The 22,615-nt window shown below is 34.7% G+C and overlaps 1 protein-coding gene and 1 long non-coding RNA gene across 21 annotated transcripts in view; one reads left to right on the forward strand and one right to left on the reverse strand.

The window, feature by feature from the left end:
• slc6a16a (solute carrier family 6 member 16a) overlaps positions 1–22,615 on the forward strand; it is a 44,229-nt gene that overhangs the window by 3,967 nt on the left and 17,647 nt on the right. For 5 of the 8 annotated variants that reach the window (XR_015480538.1, XM_087244133.1, XM_087244130.1 and 2 more), the window contains exons 2-4: positions 13,056–13,287; positions 16,036–16,193; positions 21,400–21,526. Coding sequence is in view for 6 of the 8 variants with exons in the window: in XM_087244133.1 (XP_087100259.1) it covers positions 13,056–13,287; positions 16,036–16,193; positions 21,400–21,526 (517 nt within the window). In the remaining 2 variants the exon portion in view is untranslated. Of the gene's footprint in view, positions 1–8,665; positions 8,817–13,055; positions 13,288–16,035; positions 16,194–21,399; positions 21,527–22,615 lie in introns of all 8 variants that reach the window. The other 3 variants (XR_015480539.1, XM_087244132.1, XM_087244135.1) reach the window with 1 other exon arrangement.
• Positions 7,040–22,615, reverse strand: part of LOC137490516 (uncharacterized) — a 104,621-nt gene continuing 89,045 nt past the window's right edge. For 2 of the 13 annotated variants that reach the window (XR_015480551.1, XR_015480548.1), the window contains one exon: positions 14,007–16,186. This is a non-coding gene — a long non-coding RNA (uncharacterized LOC137490516). Of the gene's footprint in view, positions 8,167–8,277; positions 8,336–8,605; positions 8,799–12,172; positions 16,187–22,615 lie in introns of those variants that run through there. The other 11 variants (XR_015480545.1, XR_015480546.1, XR_015941962.1 and 8 more) reach the window with 11 other exon arrangements.

The following is a 22,615-nucleotide window of genomic DNA, read 5'->3' on the forward strand; positions in this document are numbered from 1 at the left end:
TTAAAGTCCCAGAAATCGAACAAAAACAGGTCATTTTAAGAGCAGTCGCAGAATTGTTGCCAAGGCTTAACGATTATAGAGCTGAAGCTTGAATTAAAATTAAAATCAGCTTGAAGCTTGAATTAAATTGTAAATCAAATTGCAATAGCAATATCTGTCAAAAATAAATAAATAAATAAATAAATAAAATAAACTAAAAAAACGCAATTAGATACTTTCCCCAAATTTCACAGTCCTATTACAGTACTGCATATAAAATCAACAAAGGCATGACTGTAAAAAACAAAGCTTGTGCATCATAAAGAATAATATTTAGACAATTTTAAACTTGATTTGAATATTTTATCACAAATGGTGTCAGAGTGTAATTTAAAGGAGAAAGTAGCCTATGAATGTGCAAATATAAAATCATCTTTATTCTAATTGTATATGCATTTGCAGAATCTCAATTTTGACCGGGCTATTGGATTTGGTGCTTAATACATTCACTCGATTATGTCCATACACACGTTTCTGTTTATCTGATCACATTTGTTTAATTTAGTCAGCGTTTACAGTTTGTTTAGAGCTTGTATGAATGGATGTAAATATACTGGTGGTGGGTGATATGCTATTTTCATAGTTGCTTAGAATGGCATGTTCCTAAAATAGTGCCAGATGCCAAATTTGCACCTAGCTGGTGATGTTGCAGAATATTTCAGCTAAAAATACAGCATTTTTTAATAGTTTAGTATGAATGCCTAGAGAATTTGAGCTTGCTACACCGTCAGATAAGTCAAGTTGAAATGTGTTTATAAGACACTACAATCACCACACATATGAGAAAAAAACGAATCTTAAATAAATACTAAATGAAACTTAATAGTTTGATAGTTTCAGTAACAATCAGAATCAAAATAAGAAAGAGCTTTTTTTGCCAGGTATAGACATACATACAAGGAATTTGTTTTCGTGACAGAGCTTCTACAGTGCAACAGAACTAAAGAGACAGGACAAAAAAGGCAGACAATAAATATATTTTAAAAATAGAAGTAAGTAGTGAATGCAAATATACAAATTGACAAGTGTATGCACAGGTATATTACTATAAACATCAGTAACAATGCATTATATTTAGACATCTTAAATATTATTAGCAGCAGACTGAACTAAATCTATCCATCCATCCATCCATCCATCATAAACTGTGTATACACAAGCATAAACATAAGTTCTCAATGAATTTGTCTAACAATATTAAGGTACAAAAAATGGAATAATCACAATGCAAAAAAAGCTCTTCCTTTACTTTGTCTTGAAGAAATTGATAGTTATTATCCATAAAACTAGCTAAATTACCCGATAATGTGGTAAGTAAAATAATCTTGTAGATGTTGAAATTCTAAATAGGAAAAAAAAATTTTGTTGCATAAATCGTATTAATTCTGTATAAGTAATAATATGAAATAAACCTCCGTATATCATAATTTTTTGTACTCAAATGTTCTAAACTCTCTAGAAATGTTCAGTCACAGGCCTTAAAACCACGTGTTCTGAGGCTCCTGGTCAACTATAAGTCAGACTTAACATTGCCTTATTTTTATATTGTGACTATTGCAGATGCGCACATTGCCATATCGATGCTCAAGCGATATACTCTATTGTACAGCCCTAATATATACTTTTTAAACAAAGGTTCTTTATTGTCATTTATGATTTCAACTAGGGCTATGCGATTAATCGAATTGCAATCGCGATTTAAAACATTGCGATTAGCTAATCACAAGAGGCTGCGATATGAAATATATCCGCTTGTTAAGTGGTGACGTGTTTGTGACGTATCTAATACTGTTTCCGGGTCCAAGCCACCATTCATTTAAATATAAAGTCATTGTGTACACAACAATCTCTGGGCTTGCTGCATAACAAATACCAAAAATTTAACAATTTATAAAAAAATTTATGACTTTCTGGCCATCGGATATTAGGCATGGACATATATACTCCGATCGTGATTTTCAAAAGCATTAAATAGCTTTGTAAACATTTATTATTACCATTTCGTGAGTCTCCCCATTCGATTGAATAGAGCGCTTGGACCCGGAAGCCGCTTCGCGTGACGTCACACTTAACAAGCGGATATATATTTATTATATAATTTCCCCTCCCAGAGCTAAGGCGTGACTGCTGTCTATGTGTGATATTCTAACTATCCAATTAAAAAAGCACAATTTTGTTCCACCCAATCAGAATTTTGCAACCGAACTATGCGAAACGTCCACAATAAAAAACAAATAAACAAACAGGAAAGTGCGGACGAGTGGGATGATGACATTTGCCTCAGAAGCATTAATAGACAAATTAATATCAAAGAAAAGCAGGACATCGGTAATATGGGAAGCTGGGAACATTTTGATTTCAAAGTCACAGCTGCCACAGCAAGAGGAACTACAACAACCAGCACCTAAAAAAGCACCATAGGCAGCTATATGAGGAGCGTCTTGCTAAAAAGTCAACTAAAAAAAGTATTGCCAGTGACACTCAATCTAGTAGGAAACAACAACAAAGTACAATTTCAGAGTTGTTTCATTCATGTTTGCTGAGTGTTCTGTATTATTATTATTATTATTATTATTATTATTGTTTGTATTGTAAGCTACACTATCTCCCTAATGTGAGTTCAACATGTCTACAGAAAAGTAAGGTCACTTTATTTGTGTTTACTTTTTGCTGTAGAGATAAATGAGTGTTTCATTTCTGAATATTTGAAAACAAATTTGAATAAATGTTTAACTTGAGTGTGTTAATATCTTTTCAGTTCTTTTTTTTAACTAACACTCACTGCATTTTAGCAGCAAGAAGCTATGATACAGAGTACTGAGCTGAAGCTTGACTACAAAATTAAATCTCAAATCGAAATTGCAATATCTCTTAAGAAAAAAAAAAAATCACAATAAGATATTTTCCCCAAATCGCACAGCCCTAATTTCAACATCCAGAGCAACTTTTATTCCACAAAAGGATTCTTCTAGAGTGAAAAAATGTTTTTAAATGTTATTTAGGTTATTTTAAATGTTATTTGTAAAATGTTATTAAACACAATTCTTCATAGAAGTGTTCACTTAAAACTTCTTTATAGTGAATTAAAAAAAATTCTGGTTTTGTAACTCGTTAGAAACTGTTTTTTTTAAGTGTAACATAAATAGGGGTTATACAATCACCAACAAGAAAGCCCAGATTTGTAAGCCCAAAGAACAAAACATTAGTTTTATCAAAACATTGCAGCAGTTGTTTGAGAAAGTAGTAGTTTTGGAGTTCTAAAACATAAAGTTGTGTTTTAGAACTTGTTCGAGATAAGAAACGCAAGTACACTAGTTTCATTCAAGGTGACACGAACATAAACAGCATCTGAGACCCACATGATGAGCGAGAGCAAAGGAGAGAGTGTCCGTATATTTCAATATTGCAGTGAAATAATTGATTTTGAAACTTTGTTGACACTGCCTAGTGCCTACATATATTCTCATGCATAGTGGCATTAATGAACTCCCAACAGCCAATCAAATGACAGATTGAGTGGGAAGGTCATTGGCATTGATAATTAAGTCGAAAGAAAATCTATTCGCTTTCCCACTACTTTCACTTGACGTTTTATCTCTCTCTGTTGTGTAATATGGCAGTATATTATCCGTGCTTAACAACTAGGGGGCCATGGAGAAGAAAGATAGACAGCAGATGTGTTTATTTTGTCCCCGTCACAAGATCATAACAGTGGCATCGGACACCTTGAAAACTTTCCACCTCACAAAGTCTTTCAGGCTGTCGGTCAAGCGTCCAGCTCTGACGCAGTAACACACCTCTTTCTGCTTCTCTCGCTCTCTCTTTGCTATAGAGGGGTCTGGACAGCTGTATTTTTCCACTCTGTCAGTGGAGAGCACATACTGTAGATCCCTGAACTGGGCCCTTCCTCAAAACCGTGGGCAAACACTACTGGACCTGACTGTTTCCAGTCTGCATTTACCCATATGGCCTCTTTGCATGTAGACGCGTATAGCCTTATGTCATGGCCTAGTTCAGGGGATTCAACTATTCTAATGCCGTTTAATACCTGCAAATATGATGATCCCCCTTTGTGAAATAACATAGTAGGTAACTATGTATTTAATGTATGCAGAGCCATTTGTACTTTTTTTGCACATTTGTGCGAACAGCATTGAATTTCCAAAATGATCGTAAAGTGAGCTGGAAGGTATATTTACACATACGGTTTAAGGCAAAATTATTAGCTCTTCTGTGAATGTTTAAATTCTTAATTATATATTTTGAATGTGCTTTTAAATGGAGGGGTTTGTAATTTAAACATAATAGTTTTAATAACTAATTTCTAATGACTAACTTCTTATGTCTTTGACATAATATTATATGTACTTATTATTATGTAGTTATTATGCAAGGTACTAGCATTCAGCTTAAAGAACAATTTAAAAGCCTAACTTGGTTAATTGGGTTATCTAGGAAAAATTCTTAAGCAGGCTAATGATATTGATATTAAAACGCTTTTAACATTAATCAAATAATGCATGTGATAATAAAAGGTAAAGTATGGATGAATTGGCAATCAATGTAAACATCTGGATTTGTTGTATTATTGACTCTTAATTAAACATAATTTACTGGATAAACAAATAGTGCTGTCAAACAATTAATCGTATCCAAGACAAAGGTTTGTATTTTCATAATATAATCATGTGCATTGTGTGTATATATGTAAAAATGTTGTTTATGTACTGTACATGAACAAAAATATTTACAAAAGAATTATATATTTAAACACACGCATGCATGCACTCACACACAGTCACACATAGGGTTGTAACGGTATGAATTTTTCACGGTATGATAATCGTCTAAAACAATACCACGGTTTGACGGTTTCGCGGTATACGGTATGTTACAAATGTTACAAAATAATAGAACAGTGAAGCAAATTTGACTTTTTCCAAATAATATATTTTTAGTTACTATAAACAACACCACTTACAATGAACAAATAAAAATAAGAAAATAATAAATAATATGTCAAAGTCCAAATAAAGTCCAAATAAACATGGTGCAAATCCTCAGTAAAAAAATAGATATAAATATTTACTATACTATAAATAGTTACATAACGAAACTAGATTCAATATGGAACATCCTTAGGTTTTATGTGCCAGCATGGATATGGTTGTCTATGGATATGGATATGGTTGTCTGCAATGCAGACAAACAGCTGCATCTTCATTTGCGTCTTTTGAAAACAGCAAGAGCAGCAGTTCGTCTTTGCTGTGTCACTGTTTTGTCATGTTTCTGTGCATGCAAAAGTACTTAGTATGAGAATTATTTCATGCAAAACTTTTTTTTTTTTGCGTTTTATTTAGCCGCGCATAAATGTATGCCTATCTCTCATTCCGTGTTGTTCAAAAACCTTAGTCCACAAACAAAAGCGAAACCTATGCTTATTGGTTGTGATATAGCGAGTTTGAACCAATCTGGGCATGGAGGAGGGACAATGCATCGATGTATCATGTCTGATTTGTCCGGAGACACAGTGACGAGCGTTTCTTTGTCAAATCAGCGTGGTCAAATTTTGATGACGTAACCGCACTGATTCCGGAGCCTCTGAAAGTCCGCGAATGTTATGTGATACAGCACTGGAAAGCTGAGATTCTCTTCTTTATGCCAATCTTTGAATTGTATGAATCGGATCAGCGGATCAAAAGTTATTAAACATTTAAGAGCAATAACGTTACTTATTTTTAGCCGCGGGCGGCTGTCTCGGTCTTTAAGGGTTAAAACCGTTGATATGCAATTGTTCATGGTATGATAATCGTGCACGTTCAAATCGTGGTAAACCGTCATACCGGTATATTGTTACAACCCTAGTCACACACAATACATATTAGGCATGGGACGATAACCGTTTTCAAGGTATTCTGTGGTTTGAAACAGTCACGGTTTTAAAACCGCCAAAATTTTGAGTTATACCGTTCCTAAGGTATGAGTAAGATTTTTTTAATTTAATTTTTTTTATTTTGTTTTTTAGGACAACAGTGTCTTCAGCAGAAAAATATTCAAATATGCCATTTTTAATTGTAAAGAAATTAGTGTTTTTGAAACTAATAAAGACAGCAGAAGTTAACGATTTATTCGAATCATTTAGCCTGACATGTTTACTGCTCCAAAATATAAAAAATCTTTCAAAAAATAAAACATATGGTTTTCAAAAGGGAAGAAAGTTGTAGTTTTTTTATCCAGACTTTAAAAAAGAATATATTTTAGAGCAGTGATCACAATACCGTGATAAAGTGCAACCATGATATTTTTATCCAAGGTTATCATCCAGTCAGAATCTTATACCGGCCAATGCTTAATATATATATATATATATATATATATATATATATATATATATATATATATATATATATATATATACAGTTGAAGTTTTTTTTTTTTTTTCCCAAATGATGATTAACAGAGCAAAGAAATTTTCACAGTATGTCTGATAATATTTTTTCATCTGGAGAAAGTCGTATTTGTTTTATTTCGGCTAGAATAAAAGCAGTTTTTATTTTTTTAAACACCAATTTATGGACAAAATCATTAGCCCCTTTAAGCTATATATTTTTTTGATAGTATACAGAATAAACCATCATTATACAATTATACATTATACCTAGTTAAGCCTTTAAATGTCACTTTAAGCTGTATAGAAGTGTCTAGAAAATATCTAGTCAAATATTATTTACTGTCATCATGGCAAAGATAAAATAAATCAGTTATTAGAAATGAGTTATTAAAACTATTATGTTTAGAAATGTGTTGTAAAAAATCTTCTCTCCGTTAAACAGAAATCGGGGAAAAAATAAACAGCTGGGCTATTAATTCAGGGGGACTGATAATTCTGACTTCAACTGTATGTGTGTGTGTGTGTGTGTGTGTGTGTGTGTGTGTGTGTGTGTGTGTACTGATATATACACATACTGTCACAACTCGCTCTCTCACAAAGGCACAGGATCGCAGGAATTATCAAAACACATATTTATTTACATAAACATTCACTGGAAACACTGGAACATCAGGAATCATGGGGTGCAGACAATATAATACCAGACGCTGGAATGAACAAAGCACATGACTTAAATACACAGGACATGATCTTACACAAATCACAAACAGGGGTGACACAGCAGGTGGAACTCATGATCATAGAAACCAGCGGGAAAACAGGAACAACAAAAACACAGGCACCTGACACATACGGTATATTAGGCATAAAATTAAAATAATTATAAATATTTAAATGCTGGTTTTGTCTTTATTTTTTTATATTTTGCTTGTCGCTTTGCATTAAAAAGCATCTCCTAAATGAATAAATGTGAATGTAAATGTAAAAACATGACTGAGACTCACTCTTCTGCGAAGTGCGAACAAAGTACAGATCTTATGATCTAGAACAGGAATGAGTAAACCCTATCCTGAAGCGCCGCTGTCCTGGATAGTTTTGCTCCAACTCTAATCAAACACACCTGCCTGTAGCTTTCTAGTGATCTTGAAGACACTGATTTGTATGTTCAGGTGTGTTTGGTTAGCATCGGAGCTTAACTCTGTAGGGACACCGACACTCCAGAATCAACTTTGCCCAAACTGTTCCTAATCTAGAATGACTTGATTTGCCGAAACAGAAGTTAAACTTTACAGTTGATGCAACAGCACTAAATGAACATTGTTAGTAAATATATATTTAAATGTAAATCACATATATTTATTGATCACAGCCTTTTTGTAAGATGCTGTGGCATGAAATTGCTCCTTTTTTAAATTTTATGTAGAATAATTTATTTTACATGGATCCTTTTTTATTTTACATGGATCATTTGTTTACATCTCCCAGTGTCAGTGTCTTGCTGCAGTTTATTTCCCAACATGAAGTAAGTTTCCATGTGTGTGGAGCCCTTAACAAACCAGCAGCTCAAAGAGCTTTTTGATTTCTACCGTTTGGAAATAAACAGCAATTAACGGGCCTAAAGATTCTGGTACAGGGCTGGTTGTTTGTTTCAGGATCACAACGAAGCCTTCTGTATGCTGATAAATCTCATGTGCAATGCTGTTTTGTCAAAATTAGTTTACTGTGGGACTATGGCCCTGGAAGAAGTGCGTTTGCGGGTTTTAGTTGGGATCTGGTCTGATCTGAATGCAAACGTGTATTATTTGAAAAATTTACAATTCTTTTCAACAAGAAAACTTCACACTTACATGTTTGTCTGCCTTCAGCTCAGCTCTTTAACTCCACTTGTTAATGTCTGGAATATTTCTATAAGGATGAAGAGATTTAGATGTATTATTGTACAGGTCGGTGAAACATAAGGGGTTAAAATCTGCATAAACAATGAAATACAATTCCAAAGCACTGTAACTACTTACTGTAATTAAATTACTTGTCACTCAAAGAGTAAGAGATTACTTTCATTTTTAGGTAATATATTTATTACTTGCCTTAAATGAGTTGTCAAAAGAGTTTTGAATCAATTACTTCAGTTTTGTGCATTAACTCTAATGTTAGAAACAATACTAAACACTTCACTGTTGTTTTCTGCTCGCGGCGTTGAACTTTCTACACCGTAATCTTCTGTTTACTTTGAAGACAGATGAAAAGTGATAGCTGGATGGAAGGAGGGAGATGGCAAGGTGGACTTGACTTTTGACTTCGCTAGCCCCATCTTGCATAAAGAACACAATGAATCCATTCACTTCTCTCCAGGGAAGAGGGAGAGAGTCTGAGAGAAACGAGAGAAGTAAATACAGAGAAGTGGAGAGCGAGATAAAAAGAAAGGCTTCGTAGATGCCTGTGGATTTCTGAGAAACTAGTGGGCTTGTCCAAGAAGGTGTCTTAAAGGCAAAATATTTACGATATTTGCACGTACACTGCCAAAAAAAAGCAAGAACAATGTTGTTATTGTTGACATGTACTTGCATTAAGTCATGAGCTGTCTTGTATCACCTGTTAATGGGTCATACAGCCAAATTAAACACAGTTGTGCATCCTAAAGAAATAGTACAGTATGTGTAATACATAGCAAACTATGTAAAACAAAACAAAAGTTGCATTTTGAGCACAGATTCTTTTTTTCTTGTATGTCCATGTTTTAGATTTCTGTTGACCTTATTATAAATGTATTTATAATTAAAGGAAATTAAAGGTACTGTACGCCACAATATTCCTAACTCTTGTGTTGTCCTGGAATTCTGTATACACGGTTTGCCCTTCAGGTCAAAAATGGCCACCTTCGCTAAACCTTAAAGTTTTGATCCTGAAATCTTGTTTGGATGAAGAAAAAACTTCCTCTTCATCCCAAACTTTGTGAATGTCTATGTATTCTTTTATTAGTGTGGAGTTTTATTAATGTTTAATCGGCGGTCAACCCTTGTTTTTGACTAAAGCAAAGGGCATATTTTCTAATGTTAAAGGTAGATTTTAGGAAGACATAAAAGTTAAATCAGCAGATTATTATTGTGTGTGTGCTGTAGTGTGTAGTGTGCCAGTAGTGTTTGTGGGGAAAAATGCTTTTATAGCTGGTGGGTCAAATTGACCCAAAAGACAACCATTGTCCCCTAAACTACCTGACAAAAGTCTTGTCGCCTATCCAAGTTTTAGGACAACAATTAATAACTTGACTTTTAGTTGATTATTTGGTATCATAAGTGGTTTATGTGAAAGGCGAAGGCCTCTAGATTACGCTTGTTTTACCAAAATAAAATATGATCATGCCCTGATTTTTTAAAATTATTTAATTAGGACAGTACGGTCTGACTTTGCTTAGACAAAAGTCTTGTCACTTAACAGAAATAATGTACAGTATAGAATATAAAGTCATGCTGCAGAGGAAAAAGAATTGATATTGTGTCTGACTCCTATGAGCTTGGTGGACTGCATCCATACATCTCTGCAATGACTCAAATAACTGATTAATAAAGTCATCTGGAATGCCAAAGAAAGTGTTCTTGCAGGACTTCCAGTTCATCAAGATTCTTTGGATTCATCTTCAATGCCTCCTTCATCTTACCCCAGACATGCTCAATAATTTTTATGTCTGGTGACTGGGCTGGCCAATCCTGGAGCACCTAGACCTTCTTTGCTTTCAGGAACTTTGGTACGGAGGCTAAAGTATAAGAAGGAGCGCTATCCTGTTGAAGAATTTGCCCTCTCCTGTGGTTTGTAATGTAATGGGCAGCACAATTGTTTTAATGCCTCAGGCTGTTGATGTTGCCATTCACTCTGCAGATCTCTCGCACGCCGCCATACTGAATGTAACCCCAAACCATGATTTTTCCTTCACCTAACGTGACTGATTTCTGTGAGGATCTTTATTATTTGTTGCTCTTTCAACTTGGATCAATTACAAGACTTTTGTCAGGTAGTTTAAAATTTTTAGAGCTTTCATAAAAATATTAAAATAGAAAATGGTTCATTTTTCTAATGCTGTGGTCATTTTATAAAAAGTCACTAAACTTTGTTTAGTTTTTTTTCTGCTGTTAAAAGCAGATTTTTGACCTGTAAGACAACAGGAAGGCAAAAGGTTTCATAGGCCATATGAAGATAACAGCAACGTTTTGGTCACAACATAGCCCTTTTAAATACCTGATTAAACTGTTTTTTGTTGTCTTTTTTTTCATCTTAAACTATGCAGAATATTTTTTCATATTGTTTTGCCAAGTTACAATAAAAATTAAGCTAACTGAAAATTTTTTACTTTTTATTATATCAAAATTACTGAAACTAAGATCAAAACAAAACTTAAAATATTAAAAGGTCAGTTAGTCCACCAAAAATGAATTCTGCAATTAATTGCTAACCCCCCTAATGTTTTTAACCCCTGAGACCTTCATCAGAGTTCAGAGTTCATCTTCAGAAGACAAATGAAGATATTTCAGTTATTTAACCGTAATCATCAGAAGTTGCTAGAACACTTTTGTGCACCAAAAAACTGTAAAAACAATTTTGTTCATTTCTTTCATGACAGGTTAGGGTTTGCAAATATTTATTAATATTTATTGTCATTAAGTCTGGTTTATATTTGGCGCGTCTACTAGTGCACTTGAGTGCACACAGCAAATGTGACGTCATGGCTGTGTTTGCGGAGGTTCGCTTTGGGTGTGCGCGACATGATTTCAGCTGGCGGAGTGCACAAAATTTTTTGAGACTCGAGCAAACAGTTTGCGTGGCACTGCATTTGATTTGAATTACTTTGAAGAGATTTTGTCTGAAACAGTACAACTTTACAGACATCTTTATGATCGGTCCTGGCGTGATCATATAGGGAGTACCAGATGACAAATAATTCTTGGCTTGAATTTGCAACAGCAGTGGGAAAGGAGGAAAGTTTTTGTAAAAGTTTGGAAAAACCTGAGGGATAAGTTTGCTAAAGCCAAAAAAAAGGGGCCATGGCAAAAGTAGAGCCCCCGGTGGTTTTAATACACAATTACAGAAATATGTTTAGTTTTCACCTTTCATTTTGAATTTAAAACTATTTAATAGCTACAAATCTACAATTAAGAAACAAATTATTTCTTTGATGACTTGAAAGGAATATTTGAACCTATCGGTTTACATTATACTGATGCCCTGTTTTTCTAGGCTTTTTTGGTGATAATGGCCAGGAATGTTTGGCCATTATTGCCTTTTTAGCATATAAGTAGAGGACAGAAACTAGTCAGACAGTAATGTGTCAATTGTGAAGCGGGCTTAATCTAAAAAAAAAGTCAATTTTTTAGTAAGTGTACTTTTAATGCGTGTCATTAACATTTTAATAAACTTTAATAGGTAAAACTGTCCGAGATATGAACATTCTGATAAAGATCATTAAAATAATTCAGAAAAATTATTAAAATAATCAGTCACCATCTTCAAAATATTAATGATATGACGTTGTTCCGGAAACCTCATTCTTATCTTTTTATCCGTCTGACTTACGGTCAGTTTCTTTTGACCGCCCCCTGTTGTTTTAAAGAATATCTCAATGGCAGACATGTCAAGTATAAAAGCCTGGTCCATTTCATGAGGTGCGTGCACAGTCAGCGGAGGTCCACGAGAGTTAGCAGCACAACACACAAGCATCCTACTGTCAAAAAAAACACACAACCAGATCTGATAGGAAAGACATAGTAAGCAAATATGCTGTACCATTTATTTTTTTTGTGCATAAAAGTGTTCTTGGAGCTTCGTATGGTAACAGTTGAAACATTGAAGATACATGAAATGTCTTGACATGTTTTTGGTTCCTTTTCTGAACATTGAATTTCTCAGACCATTGCTGTTTGTAGGGGATGAGAGAGCTCAGATTCCACCTAAAATATCCTTATTTGTGTTCAGAAGATGAACAATGTTCTCAGGCGATTGGAATAACATGAGTGAGTAATTAACCCTTGTGTGCTGTTGGGGATGTTTTCATCCACTCTGTGGTGATTGTGAATCTGGCCAAAACCTTCACTGTTTCAGCAATTGGAATGAGTTTTGGGGACAAATCTTTTTTTGACATTGAAATAAAAAAAAAAAACAAGAAAACACTTTTTAAACAAATGTACTACCCTTTCGTTATGTTGGTGGCTGTTCTGCCACATTGACTTCCCATTATAATGACATTTTTGTTTGCAAAGCCATGACAGCATATAATCATGCACTCTTGATTGTTGCTGGTTTTCCGTGTTGGGAAGAGGTCCATTTTTTATTTATTTTTTTTGCGCTGATGATCACCAGTTGGCAGCCTAAAAACTTTTAATAAGTTTCTTTTATATGGCTTTGTCATGGCTTCGCAATCACAAAATGTCATTATAATGGAAGTCAATGGGGCAAAAACAGCCACCTACATAACAAAAAGGGAGTCAATCTAAACAGTACACAAGGGCTAATGACAGAATTAGCATTTTTGGGTGAACTAATTCTATAATAAATACTATTTAAACAATACTGAAATATCAGTGGCTGAAAGTTGTCCATATTATCTGTAATTTAGTAACTGATATTGTGCTCTGTCCAGATGGAGAAGCCGCCATTGCCCAGTGATGAGAATGGAAGTGTGTTGACGGAGAGCCAGTCAGACATGGCTCTGGTGTCTGCAGATGATGAAGGGTCTGCGGGCGCTGATGGCCAAGAGGACGACAGGCCAGCATGGGACAGTAAACTGCAGTATGTTCTTGCTCAGGTGGGCTTTAGCGTTGGATTGGGCAATGTCTGGAGATTCCCTTATCTGTGCCACCAAAATGGAGGAGGTAAGTAGTTTTTCATTGCACGTGTTAGTCTGTGAGAAATTAGCCATGTTTCCATTCAACTATATTTCAGCACATTTTGGATTATTGAATTATCATGCCCACAACTTGGTAGTATAAACTTTTTATCTGATAAGAAAAAATATTTATAAACTATGATGGATTTATTAAAGCATAATCATATGATGGTTTTAACAGATCATGTTATAACAAAAATCAGAGAGGGCATTAAAGGACAAACCAGCACATTTTAAAGCATCTGAAATATTTTGGTTATTCTAAAATCCCTCAGCCAAAGTCATTCAAAGTGGTTCAATATCACTACCTCCAGAATTGTTTTGAATGTTTGTGCTCCTAAAGAGCGTCTCACACCTCCAAAAGCCTCCTCATATTCACTGATTTTCATCCTCGTATTCTGAGGTGCCAGTAATTTATTATATAAAAGGCCCACAGTGGCTTCTCTTACATCAGAAAACTCTTTTTCTTTTTGATATTTGATGCCAGTTTATCAGGATTTAATGATTTTGTTCTTTTTCATTCATTGGATGAAAACACTGCTTTATTCGCAAATGTTTTATGCAATATTCCAGTATTGAACATGTCTGAATCGTTTCTTTTTTGATGGAAATATAGCTATTTAGGGTTCTGAAGTTTTGCTCTTTCTCTCTCTCTCTTATAAGTGGATTTCCCTCCTAATTTTTACAGTAGTAGATTTGTTCTTTAAAGAGTGGTTTTATGCAGTTACCTTTTCCTAATTTGAGTGTATCACCTTAAGTACAGTATGCTCACAGGACAGTCAGGGTGAAAAATTGTAAATTTAGATTGATAAAAAAAAAAAACAATGGGGGAAAAGAGACGTGTATCAGGTTTGTGTAAAAACTGCTTATTTTGAAGATCTTGATTATAGATGTGCAGTGCTTCCCACAGGTTTTAAATATACTTGCTGTGGTTGCCAAATTGAAACACATTTACTTAAATAACGTAACTTTTATTCTTATAATTTTTTTAGGGGTTTTCACCTTTAATGATAGGACAGTGGAGATTAGAGACAGGAAAGTGTGGGGAGCAGAGAAAAGATGGGCAAAGGACCTCAAGCTGGGAATCGAACTTGGGTCGCCACGAGCACCTCAGTGCTATGTGTCAATGCACTAATCACTAAACAATGCCGATTTAAATAACATAACATAAATAGTTAACTATGTGCGACAAAAAAAACATAACTTAACTTTTAACAATAATTTTGTTTATACTGTTATAACTGTTATACACTGTTTCTTTTCAATGGGTTAAAAGTAAAAAAAGACATCCACTATTTCTCTTACTTTTATGCTATTCAGGAGCCATGTGCACCCACTGACTGGCCAAATGTGCTTCTCTCTTTCTTTCAAGTTCAAAGCAAACTTGAATGCGAAAGCATTTTAGATATGTATATTAAATAGCCTCTGTAATATATCAACATCATCAAATCAATAAAATAATCAGCAAATGAGAAATAAATGACAGAAAAAGGAATGAAAACAGACAATTTCTCTAAAAAATAGAATCATAAGATTAAAACCTGTAGGTTATTTAAATAAGTCAAATGCTTTAACCATTACTAATGGTGTACATGTAGACTATTTTGCAGGCAGTTTAGACCAGTCATTTGGTCCTCTCCGAGTATATAGTATAGTTATAGTTTTATAGAGTTTTTAGATAAAAAAAAACAATTATTCAATGTTTCTCTTGCTCTGTCAGTTGGTGAAGCCAGGCTAGTTAAAAAGGTGATGCGAAAACGCATACAATTAACACCAGCTTTGGAAAGTGAAAGCAAAAGTAGAAACTCGGACGACGTACCAAAAAGGCGCGTCTCTGTGTGCCTGCAGAGCATGTGAGACTGTCTGTGGAAGTGTTGACAGGTCTCGTGCACACAGAATCAAACGGGTAAACTAGAGACTTTTCACTGTTTAATCGATCACGGATGTTTGGTTATTGTGTGGATACCAAAAAGAAATGTAAAGGATGTTAATAACAATAAAAAAAAGTGTAACCTAATATACTTGGGCGGCTGTCAATATACCTGGGTGGCCTGCGCAAGTAAAGTCTATGTGTGGGAAACATTAGATGTGACGCAAAATGGAAGGAAAAAACTGTAGATTGCAGAGTATGTTCATCATTTTTGGAAGCTTGTTATTTAAAAAGTCCCTTTACAAATCGTTCAGGTGATTTACAGTGGAAAATATGGCATTGTGTGTTAGCAACAAATGGTTTGTCCCCAAATTTGTTCCAAAAATTTCCCCTTCTTGTTATTTCTGTAACTGTACTGAAACTATTTTTCATGATTGGTGTCACCTTTTACAATGCTTGAAAGGATTACTGAATAAATGAGCTTTAGTTTGTTTAATAAAACAGCTTTTACTTATGCCTGTAAATATTCCTAGGAAATAAAGAACGATGACCTTTTTTAATTTTATATTTGGTTGAGCAAACTTAGCCATTTGGAGCACTTGCAGATTTGCTCCTGAAGGGCAGATTGTAGATGTTCTTTATTTGTTTACAGCACAAGTTAAAGAAAAAAATAAATGAAGAAAGAAAAAGGTTGGAATATGCATTTTTTTAAATGACAGAAGACATAGATTCTTGTGTAAATGTTGTGTGAACAATAATGGTTCCTTATTATTTAATTGGTGATTCATCTGAAATGTTTTATTTTAATGTTGTGTGTAACTTAATGGTTCATAAAAGCTTTTCTAAACCTCTGTCTCGCTCCAGGTGCATTTATGCTACTATATGTGATGCTGCTGTTGATAATCGGGGTACCTCTGTTCTTCATGGAGCTGGCAGCTGGGCAGAGCATCCGGCAGGGCAGCATCGGGGTCTGGAAACACATATCACCTCGTCTCGCCGGCATCGGTTACTCCAGCTGCATGGTAAAACAAACATGTTCATAAACTCTACATGAGTATAACATATGGTTGAAGACATAAGTATTAGCCCTCCTGTGCAATTTTCAATTTTCAATGTTCACATATTTCCCAAGTGATGCTGAAATGGAGTTGTCAACACATTTTAAACACGGTAGTTTTATTAACTAATTTATAATAACTGTTTTTTTTTTGTCTTTGCCATGATGAGAGTAGATAATGTTTTACTAGATGTTTTTCAAGATACAAGTGTTCAGCCTAAAATGCAATTTAAAGGCTTAACTAGTTTAATTAGGTTAACTAGGCAAGTCATTGGACATCATTGATTTGTTCTATAGCCATTCATAAAATAAAAATGTCTAAAGAGGGCTAACAAATTGCACTTTTTAAAGGGTTTTAAAAATGTTTTTTAATATATATCTTTTTCATTCCTGACAAACCAAAATAAAAGACTTTCTTCAGAAGAAAAACACAATAGGACATGTGTGAAAAAATGTCCTTGCTCCATTAAACAGCACTTGGGAAATAGTCTTCACAATATGACTAAAATTGTATTTAAAGATATCTGCAAGTGCTTTAAAATGCACAGCTAGGGTAGGTTTAGTAAGAGTGGGGCATACAGTAGCCCCTCCCCTTAAAAAAAAAAAAACAGCCAGAAGTGTTTCAATAACATCACAGCTCTGCCAGTCAGTGGAGCTGGATACACGGAGGGTTTCAGAGGAACTGGAGAAGCCAGCAAATATTTATTCAGATTATTTAAATCTTGAGCAAGCAGTCTCATTGGTTGCAGAATCAGACCAATCAGATCGCGATGTAGTAATGATGTTATTGCTTGCAGACTCCATGTAAATGATCTATCAGACTGCTCCATTGAAGGTTTCATGACTTAATTCAGCCTTCTGCATTTAAGCAAAAACTCAAACAGGCATGCCTTTTATTGGCAAAACTTAAACATTCATTCATTTTCTTTTCGGCTTAGGCCCTTTATTAATCAGGGGTCGCCACAGCGGAATGAACCACTAACTTATCCAGCATATGTTTTACACAGCGAATGCCCTTCCAGCTGCAACCCTACACTGGGAAGCACCCATACACTCATTCACGCACATACACTACAGACAATTTAGCTTGCCCAATTCAGAGGGGGAAACGGGAGCACCCGAAGGAAACCCACGCGAACATGGGGAGAACATGCTTACTCCACACAGAATTAAACACACGTTGCCCGACGTTAAAGTTGTAACTATATATATTTTTAATATATAAATTTTGGCACCAAGGAGCTTTCCCCCTCTTATTTTCCGACCCTTCGCTAAGCCCCGCCCTCCTTAGTTATTGTTGCTACGCCTGTCAAGCTTTCATGCCTGCAACGTGTAATACAATGTGTATGCGCCGGTGTCAGACATTGCTAGGGATATATAATTAGTCAGTTTTGGCAAACAGGTGAGATATCCGAGAAAGCCAGACAAAAAAGCACTGCAGTATGAATTACAGGGGTATGTTCACAACATCAACATCAAAATTGAAGCTAGGTTAGGCTAGCCACCTCATAGACTGACCATTCAACAGCTTAGCTCATGCACAGCAGGAGAGGTGAAATTTTAAATAATCTAATAATAACTAATTAAACCGTGATTTCTCTATTTTTAGCCAAAAAGCCTGATAGATTAATTGTTGTGCAATGAAATAAAGCATTACTAACCGATGAGGAAACACGCATGGACAGTGCTTCTACATCATTCTTTCATAGAAAGAGCTGCCAGAAAGGCGAAATTGATGTATTTGCGCCGAATATTAGCATTATTGACCCATACCAATGTACACCTATCGCTGTCTGTACATATCATTGTGCTTTTATACAATTTCTATTCTGATTTGCAGTTAAGTGGAAGAAATAAATCAATAAATTTAATGCAAATTTAAGTATGAATAGCAGAAGTGAACAAATAGATTTTCCCTACCTGCAAATATTAATCTGACACCACAGATAAAAGGAGACTCTAACCCGCAATAACATCGTCACCCATGAATAAATCTCCAAAAGATGGACGAAAACATCAATGATTTGTAGCTCTGACATGGACATCGAGGCTTATAAATGACTCAAAAACTGTTCGAATGAAGTATATGTGATCATATCTCTGTTTTGTTCTGTTGATATGTAATTTCAAATATTCGTAGCCTGAAACAAATGGAAATATGACTGCTATCAGTATGACTACTATGGCGAAGGCTTAAATGGAGCAGTGCTCAAAATATCGAGCGAAAAAAGAAAAAGACCGCTGGGAAACATAACCTGCTTTGTGTTTTTGTAGGAAACGCAGTTTAGATCTGTTTAAGGTAAGAGGTGTGTGAGTTATTGCCGTCTATCATTGAATGTGTCAGAAATATCGAAAACAAAACCAACTTAACTCCGCCCCTCACACAGCTTGATCCACGCTGGCATTTCTCTCCTTGGGTTTTAGATTTTGAAAAGGGAAAAAAATTCCACCACCCCATCCAAACTTTTAGGATACCAAGTATCAGATTTTCACAATCCATATGCACAGTGCTTTGGCTAGTTTCTGTCACATAACCAGCGATCGCTATCACAAGATCGCTGGTTCTCACACGAACTCTCAGGACTACACTTTCGCATTCCCCAGGACTACACATTCATACATGCACTTCTCCCAGACACGCACGCCTGCTCATTCATCTACCCTGATTACAATCACCAGCTGCACCTTGTCAGAGACTGATACAAACCATTCATAAGCCACTCTTTCACCCTTCCAGTTTGCAGAGTCTTGTTTACCCAGTGTGACATTACAACGCGTTTCCCTGTCTTGTTTCTCCGTGCTTGAACCTAGCCTTGTATCCTTGTCATCCTGTATAGCCGCCTGCCTTTCGACCTTTTGCTTGTTTACCGTTTATGATTCTGGACTGTCTATATATACCCGTTTGCACCTGTATGACCACTGCTTGCCTGACGCTGAATAAACCTGCATATTGGATCTTACTTTCTGTTGTCAGTGTCACTCCACGACGTCGTTACAGTTTCCCTTGCTCGAAAGCTTGACAGAGCTCCTGCGCATAGCTTCGGTTGCTAAGCCACCATTGGTGGGTGGCGCTTTTTGGGTGTGGCTTAGCGAAGGGTCAATTACAGTTCTGCAATTGTAATTATACGGCTATGTTAGCATGCACATCAGAATATTATTTGATTTTTATGCTGCAACATTTGTTTGTGTGTGTGAGTGCTTTTAAATGTGACTTTCAATAGAGCAACATAATATCTAAAATTCAAATGAAAGAACCCAATATATATATTATAATTAGCAATTAAGCTTGTAAGACATAAATTCTGAGAGTTTGCTTTGTGTTTCTGACTAGGTTGGCCATAAGTATACATTTGTCTGCAAGGTAAATAAACTAAATTAAATTACATTTTGGGAGATTTGTGGTTGGAAGGGCATCTGTCGCATAAAACAATTGCCAAAGTAATTGACGGTTCATTCCTCTGTGGTGACAGGAATGTAGAATGAGTGAGAAAGAGAGATTTTAGATGTCCTAAGTATAGTTTAAAAAAGTGTAATGTCAATTGATTTTGCAATTACATATTATTTTCTACAGCGCAGTATAACTTCTTTTAAAACCTTAAGAAGAAATAAAAGCTTAAATCTCCCCTGGTTCACAGAATCTATATTTCTATGTATTATTTTCCCAGTACATAGTTGACATTAAAACAAAGATGACCAAAATACTGTTTTCAGAAATATTACTGCAGAGTTTATCCAGTGTTTAAAGTGAGCTGAAAGGTATGATGTTTTGCCTGGTTGGTTCATGCCATGGGCTTCTGTTAGCTTGATTTATAAGCTACTGTAATGCCACAGATTAGTTTCAACAGGAAATATTTCCACACACAAAAAATTCCACAAAAATGTAGTGGCTGACGCATAATAAAATTAGACATTTTTGAGAAAATATTTATAGAATTGTCTGTGGACAAGTGTGTCGGGTTTGTTTTCAGGACTGCAGCTTTGCTTCACTGTTGAAAGAAGTGTCTAAAATGGCTGCAATCTACACACACATGTTGACGTATGTTCTGTGTTTGTATGTGAATGGGAGTGTTTTTCCTCTCTGTATGACTTAATATGTATGAGCATTTCCTGTATGTGCCTGTATGATAACGTTATCACCTCAGTAATCAGTCAGATGGCAGACGTTCAAAACACTGCCTTCCTACATAATATGAAAGGATACTTGAGTTTGTCTTTCAGTAATGGAATGAGCTGTTGATATTGCCCACAATGCCTGCATTTTACTCGTTTTTTGTTGGTGACCAGGGTAAAAACAACTAATAGCCATCATATGTCTCCACTTTACTGAATTGCAAACATTTGTTGTGTATTACAAGATTTAAAAATGTTATATTTAAATATGCAGATGCATTCTTAATACACAAACACACTTCATTAAACATGTGCAAATAGATATCTCCTATATGCTATAAAGCTGCAGGTTAACTGTGTATATAATAACTTATATGTTCAATTCAATTCATCTTTATTTGTATAGCGCTTTTACAATGTAGATTGTGTTGAAGCAGCTTAACATAGAAGTTTTAGTCAACTGAAACTGTGTCAGTCCAGTTTTTCAGAGTTGACGTTCAGTTTAGTTCAGTTCAGAGTGGTTTAAATTTCACTACTGGAAGTCCAAACACTGAAGAGCAAATCCATCGATGCGCAGCTCCAAAAGTCCCAAAACCAAGCAAGCCAATGGCAACAGTGGCTTGAATATTGGATTGTAACTTTAACTTAATTTGATAGTAATCCAATAATGTGTACATTTTGTAAAGCTGCTTCGAAACAATAATTATGGTAAAAAAGCGCTTTACAAATAAACGTGAATTGAATTGAGTTATTTTATGAAATATGTGCTGTTTTGGATGCATTTCTTCTTGCACACACAAGAAAATCGTAAATTCTTGTTTCATTTCTTGTTTCATTTTTACAGAGAGGGGTTTGGAAACCTCTTCTTAAACCCATAATTCAGAAAATACAGCCACAAAATAAATCAGTAAAATAAATAAATTAAAATGTTGTATATAATCAGGTGAAAAGTGTGTTTTGAATGTTCTTTTTTCCCATTAGCCTAAATTTGTCTCACTTTGAATAATACACTAAAGAGACGTATTAATCAGTACATTTTATTTGTTTTGTTTGTTCTTCAGGTTTGTTTCTTCGTGGCCCTGTACTATAATGTGATCATTGCCTGGTCTCTGTTCTATATGGGGAATTCATTCCAGTATCCATTGCCTTGGGAACAGTGTCCTGTAGATATGATCTCAAATCAGACAGGTATGTTTTCACATACACAAATAAAGAGTCATTGTCCCTGACAGTCTCTTGTCTTTCACTGACTAAAAGGCTACATTTCAATGACCTATAATAAGCACTGAGCAGACAAAAAGGAAAATATATCTTTAATCAGGTTTTCACATTGCATCGGTTTAGGACACGGTGCTAAAGCCCAAAACAAAGCTGGACTGGAAGTTAGATTGAATTAGCTTATTTATTTCAAAGGCCTTGTTAATCTTTTCAATTAGCCTATGACATTAATACAACAATGATTAATTGATCATTTAATTATTTGTTTACACTACTTGGTGAAGCTTTGTTTCTCGCCACTGGCTTGCTTTGATTAGGACTTGTGGATTTAAACCACACTAAACTGAACTTCAATTCTGAAAACTGGACTGACTGTCTCAATTCACTAGAACTTTTATGTGAAGCTTCTTTGACACAATCTACAATGTAAAAGCGCTGTATAAATAAACATGAATTGAACTACAACCTATTACATGACCTACTCAAAACAGTATTTAGCTTGAAACTTTATTAGCTATTTTAAATTCTGTCAGCAACCACTTATGTAGCCTAATGTAGGCTATACCTTACTTTAAAAATGTAATTATAACAAAAAAATTAATAAATGATAACTAATATAAATGACATTTTATAATAAAAATGTATTCTAAAAATAAAAAACATGGTATATAAAAATTACATTTTGATAAATGGAAAGGAAAATTTTAAAGAAAACCAAAAATCCCTGAAATTTCATGGAAAAAACTAATCACATTAAAATAAATAAATAAAACCTTATGTATAGTTAAAGTCAGAATTATTTGCCCGCCTTTGAATTTTTTTCTTTTTTTAAAATATTTCCCAAATGATGTTTAACAGAGCAAATAAATTTTCACAGTATGTCTGATAATATTTTTTCTTCTGGAGAAAGTCTTATTTGTTTTATTTGGGCTAGAATAAAATCCGTTTTTAATTTTTTAAACACAATTTTAAGCTCATAATTATTAGCCCATTTAAGCTATATGTTTTCAATAGTCTACAGAACAAACCATCATTATACAATAACTTGCCTAATTACTG

Source organism: Danio rerio, chromosome 3 (genome assembly GCF_052040795.2).
Source record: "Danio rerio strain M-AB ecotype USA chromosome 3, GRCz13ab, whole genome shotgun sequence".
Classification (NCBI taxonomy): Eukaryota; Metazoa; Chordata; class Actinopteri; order Cypriniformes; family Danionidae; genus Danio; species Danio rerio.